This window comes from Priapulus caudatus, unplaced genomic scaffold, assembly GCF_000485595.1.
Source record: "Priapulus caudatus unplaced genomic scaffold, Priapulus_caudatus-5.0.1 Scaffold121, whole genome shotgun sequence".
NCBI classification, from domain to species: domain Eukaryota; kingdom Metazoa; phylum Priapulida; class Priapulimorpha; order Priapulimorphida; family Priapulidae; genus Priapulus; species Priapulus caudatus.
The window spans coordinates 457,197-463,116 of record NW_014577182.1 but is presented as its reverse complement, the minus strand read 5'-3'; the positions used below and the strand labels follow the sequence as shown (position 1 = coordinate 463,116).

The 5,920-nt window shown below is 43.7% G+C and overlaps 1 protein-coding gene across 1 annotated transcript; it reads right to left on the bottom strand.

Annotated features, from left to right (window-relative positions):
- Positions 1 to 1,067: 1,067 nt before the first annotated feature.
- On the bottom strand, positions 1,068 to 4,834 carry LOC106805626 (leucine-rich repeat-containing protein 34-like). The gene is made up of 4 exons (XM_014807311.1): positions 4,317 to 4,834; positions 3,537 to 3,642; positions 2,198 to 2,406; positions 1,068 to 1,603 (listed from the first exon to the last, which is right to left on the bottom strand). Exons 1-4 carry the CDS (start codon positions 4,832 to 4,834, stop codon positions 1,282 to 1,284), a joined length of 1,155 nt encoding a protein of 384 aa, XP_014662797.1. The 3' UTR covers positions 1,068 to 1,281.
- Positions 4,835 to 5,920: the final 1,086 nt, after the last annotated feature.

The following is a 5,920-nucleotide window of genomic DNA, read 5'->3' as shown; positions in this document are numbered from 1 at the left end:
GTGTGTGTGTGTGTGTGTGTGTGTGTGTGTGTGTGTGTGTGTGTGTGTGTGTGTGTGTGTGTGTGTGTGAACCGAAAAGCATATGAAATGGTAGCATGCTATAGTTTGTGGATTAATTTGGTAATTTGTAGTGCGTGTTGGTTGAATATATGACGCCGATAGTAAAACAATTTGATAGGTTAACTAAGTTAATTAGGTAAGTTAAGTTAGGTAAATTAATGGTCAAGGGTGCTCCCGCGTCAAAACTTATTGAAACATGGCAGTGTCGATGATAATAGCGTAGAAGGGCATTGCGCAACGTTGTGGAGAAGTAATAAATTGAGCGGCCATACATGGAACGTAAGCGAACAACTCGAGATCTTGAGAAGACGTTACATCATGAATACAATGTACTTCTAACGACAGATATCATTCTACATATTTTTCTCCTAAGCACATAGCGCCGAACAATTCCTGTCATGCGAAGGTTTCACGTCGTATATGACGTATCTAATTGCATTAAATGATAATGCTCTGCTCAAATTCTGTCTGCTGGTTATTCCATGATTCGTGTTTATGAATGTATTATTTGTATTCGAAATTCATGATAATTACCACATTGTCAAAAAGAGGCAATTAAACGCGAAAGCCTCTGTGCAGTAGATAGCTAGATGAATGGCTAGATAGGTGAATGGATGCTTGAATATATTTATGTATGTACGAACGGACGAATGGACGAGCGGGCGGATAGAGAAACGGACGCATGGATTGATGGATAAATTAACAGATGCATGATGAATGTATGGACGAATGGATGGTTCGATGGATTGATGGAAGAATAGAGTACACACACACGCACACACGTACGCACGCACACGCACATAATTATAGTATGGATGTGTTCCTATCACCGATACGTTTATAACCTCATTTATAACATCGTTTAGAAAATCCATATAACACGTATCCGCAGGCAGTTCATTGCATGTATACGTAATTTATTTTATTTTAATGCTGTGATGCGGAGTAAACACCTTAGTCTACCTCCAGGCATTAATATCTATTAGCCAGGTAGGATTTACAGAGATGATGAGTAACGCTGGCTTTTTAAACGTCTGCGGTGCGATATGTGACATTGTGATATATGAGCACCGTAGGTGACCGCGTTAAGCATTCATGCTATAGAAGACTTTATGATAGATGCGTACTATACACGACGGATGTCCGATGCTTACTACGTGTGACGTCATGATTCATGCCTACTACATGTAACGTCATGGTTCATGCCCACCATAGATGACGTCATTGTTCGTGTCCACTATAGATGACGTCATGATTAAGCTGAGCTAAGTGTGTCATACTGTCTACAACGTAAGGCTTGACGTCAGTGTTACCCTGCTGTAGTCGCTTCGCATTGAGGACGTCACGGATAGCGACGCAAGCCGACTGGTCGAATCGGTTTCCCCAAATATACAGCTGCTGCAGCGCGTCGTTGCGATAGAGGGCGTTGGCGAGAGCGCACAGGCCTGATCCGGCTATGCAGTTGCTTCGGATGGCGAGCGCTTGTAGCGAGGTGTTGTTGGGCAGGACGTGGCTGAGCGTTATAGCTCCGTCGTCCTCAATCCTGCATTTGATGGAGAGAAATTTTTGACGATGAGCGAAAAATACGTCGAATGCAAATTGTCAACAGCTAATCAGTTATAGACTTTTTCAATCCGAACATTACTGGGAGATACCACGACTACTGCGTGGTTAGGTGGTTGAATGGATGGATGGCTAGCTGAATGGATGGGAACATAGATGGGTGGATGGATAAGTGGATGGGTGGATTAATGGATGGTTGCTCATATGCGATACTTGTGTCTTGAGATTTGGGTACACAATCATGACTCGTTTTATTTCGTTTGAGATTTCCAGCCATGTCCGAACCTAATATTAACTCATTGATGAATTATGCTACCCTATAGGGACGGAATAGTACAATAGTACTATAGGCCTACATCGTTCAACCACGCTCATTGCTGTAAACAATGATCAGATCCGTCGCCACTGCGTGGCAGCACCGTCCAATTAACGCGATCAACACGTAAGCTCCGGTGAACGTCTAAACCTGTTAACGTCTCGCGACGACGTTAGCTGCAAATTCATGGGTTTTATCGAGTCACATCGAGAAACGAATTATGGTCTGCCATTCAGAATTAGTTTTTAATTGCGCTACCTGTTGAAGCACAAGTCGAGGACCTGAAGCACTGTGTTTCTACCCAACAATCTTGCCAGTTCTTTCGCGCCGTCCCTCCCTATTCGGTTGCAGCCGAGGTCGAGGTAGCGTAATGTTGTGTTGTGCACCAATGCGTCGACCAGCCTTGTTACACCAAAGTCAGCGATGGCGCATTTCTGAAGGTGTATCTCCGTCAAACCTTTGTTTACCTACGGAAACGCTTGATGAACGATTCTGTGGTTTCAGAACGATAGCATAATTATCAGCTAATAATGTACAGGAATCGTCACACGGGGAGAGAACGCGAGGGAGAGAGGGAGTGAGAAGAAAAAGTGAGTGAACGCGAGAGAATTGAAAGAGGATATAGAGATAGATGTAGAGATACAGATAAAGATAATGATAAAGATTGAGATAGATATTGAGATAGAGGTAGAAATAGGGATAGAGATAGAGATAGAGATAGAGATAGATAGAGATAGGGATAGAGATAGAGAGAAGGAGAGAAATAGAGAAAGAAAGAGAGAAAATGAGAGAGGGAGAGAGAGCGCACAAAAGAGAAAGAAAGAGAGAGAGAGAGAGAGAGAGAGAAAGAGAGAGAGAGAAAGAGAGCGTGCACAAGAGAGAGAGAGAGAGAGAGAGAGAGAGAGAGAGAGAGAGAGAGAGAGAGAGAGAGAGAGAGAGAGAGAGAGAGAGAAAGAGAGAGAGCGAGACACAGAGAGAAAGTTGGAGGCAGACAAAGAATCAGGAAAAGGGGGCTATCTATAAGTGAGAATAAGAAGATGGCTAGTGCGTGCGTGAGCATAATCGAAGCATCAATTGGCGATGCTCTACGATACACGATACTGTCACGGCATGTAGCTTTAAGATGGCTAATAACATCGACAGCGCAATTTAATAGCCTTTCTGTTACAAGCAGTAACTAAAAAAGATGATGAAGTCAATAAATAAAGGCTGAAAAAGCTAATAACGCTCGTAAAATAAGGCTAAAAAGCCGATAAAGCTCATAGAATATAGCTAAAAAAAAGCTACTAAAGCAATTCGCATCCGGTAACATTGACGTATAAATAACCCACTGTAAACGTTTTGCGATGTGTGTTTTGCATGAAATGGTTTTATACTAATAATTGTGTGGGGAAAAATCATTGATAGGCCACCGCCGTATTCTAGTCTGCAACGGCTCAGAAACATGCGATGTACTTGAATCTTATAGCAATTTCCTTTGCATAATAGCTTGTGTAGATAGCATTAATGTGAAAATTTCGGAAGGTAAAGCGATCGGTAAAACGTCCTATGAGTTTCCTCTATAAGCGCCGAAAACAACCGGTATTGACAATAATACCTGTAACAATCTGCCCATGTGTATAGGGCTATTTCCTCTTGTGAGCCAAAAAACAGGCAGTGGCCTGTTGAGGCAATTTTCTTGAGCGTGTGGAATTCCCTTAGAACTGTAGACAGTGCCACGATACCTTATACAACTACCAAATAATATTCATCTTTCAGAACTGGATACAACTTCATACGCGTATATAAACTCAACGGAAGGAATGTGAGAATTTTGCAACGATTAGCATTTTCCTGTCTCTATATTTGTCTGTCTGTCTGTCTGTCTGTCTGTCTGTTTGTCTGTCTGTTGTCTGTCTGTCTGTCTGTGTTCTGTGTCTGGTCTGTCTGTCTGTTGTCTGTCTTTGTTTGTTGGTCTGTCTGTCAGCCTGCTCTGTCTGTCAGGCTCAGTCTCTTCTTTCTCTCCTCTCTCTCTCCTTTCCTCTCTTCTCTCTCTCTCTCTGCTCGCGCTCTCTCTCTTCTCTCTTGCTCTCATCTTTTCTCTCTCTCTCTCTGCTCTGCTCTCTCGCTCTACTCTCTCTATATATAGTGATATATATAATAATATCTAGCTTTCTCCGAGCGATGATGTATCGCTTTCCCGATTTCTTCTTCTTATCGTCTCTTACTCTCTCTCTCTCTCTCTCTCTCTCTCTCTCTCTCTCTCTCTCTCTCTCTCTCTCTCTCTCTCTCTCTCTCTCTCTCTCTTGTCCTTCCTCCCACTGCTTTTAGCAATCCCGTTCAGTGTGATTGATTGTGATTGGTGAATCGATAATTCGCCAATTTGGCCAAACTAGACCTCTCACCTTCAATTCCCATGTCCGTGTTCGATAAATGCAGTGCTTGGATATTTGGACGAACCTGAAGAACCTGGGCGAACAAAACTCCTCCCAAATTGCCGATTTTGTTATCGTCCATACGGATGCAGCTCAATGTCTCGTTTATGAGTAACCCCTCAATAAGTGTCTCCAGACCAGATGGCCCAATTCCATTAAAGGTAATGTCAATCTCTCTAAGCGTCATCGTCTTGCGCAGCAACTTGGCCAGCCATTTAGTGCCTTCGTTGGAGATGTTGTTGCATCGAAGCCGAAGCACGTGGAAGCTCGTGTCGTTCTCCAGTAGCAAGCAGATGGCGGTGGCGTCGCGTTTGGTCAGACGTGCCGAGCTCCCGTAAGCTCGCTCTGCTTCGCTGCCGTTCAGTATCAGCTCATCCGTAAACGACTCGCCTGTCGCTACCAAGACGCGTCGGATAAACTTACTTGGTGGCTGTCGAAGTTTCTTACACGCCTTTATGTATCGCTGAACGATCTCTTTCATGATGGAAAGTGGGCTCTGTATTTGGCTCGCATAGGTTACAGGTTCTACATACTATAAGCTCACTTTACAACGATGCGAGAAGAGAACATGAGAAAAACACACGCTGCATCGGTGATTCGAAAATGCGTAATTGTTACACTACATTGTTAAATCACATCGCTAGTTCTGTTATTAAGAAGCACTTGAACATAGCAGCACATTACAATAAGTTTACGATATAACGGCCCCGTTGGGTTTATCCATGGTACGCATAAACTCAGTAACGGCGCCTGCACACGACGATTGACTCATCGCCGATAAAATTATTTCACATCGTTGTGTATATAGTGACGGCAGAACATATGCAGAACTGTGAGAAGAAGGACACATGTAGAAGAAGTTTGATGCTTTACTCTTCGTTCGTTATGCATTTCATTGTCAATCATAGATGGTAGCGCGCTCCCAACCCTTAATTCGATCGTCGTCTGCTATATGTAGGCATAGAGAGATAGGCCTAAAACATGCAGACTGCCAGTCAGGGAAGAAAACACATAGAGCTAACTAGGCAGTGAGCATAATATATTATCAGGAGTTAATAATGAGAAATTTCATTATTAACTCCTGATATTATGTGGAAGGATTCTATGAGATTTGCTATGCCTATCGTTTGCGCAATATGCGTGTTTAACAGTGATTATGTATGCAAAAGTAAATAATAACTAAACCGCGTAGGGACTTTAAATGACAGATATATTTTTTAACAATTCTCTGTTTTATTTTTTATTTTAATACCTAACACACACACACACGCGCGGGCACACACACACACACACACACGCGCGCGGGCACACACACACACACACACACACACACACTCGCGCGCGCGGCACACACACACACACACACACACACACACACACACACACACACACTGACACACACACACATGCACACACGCGCGCGCGCACACGCACACACACACGCACGCACGCACGCACGCACGCACGCACGCACGCACGCACGCACGCACACACACACACACACACACACACACACACACAAAACACGCGCACAGTACACGCGCGCACGCGTACAGTACACGTCCAG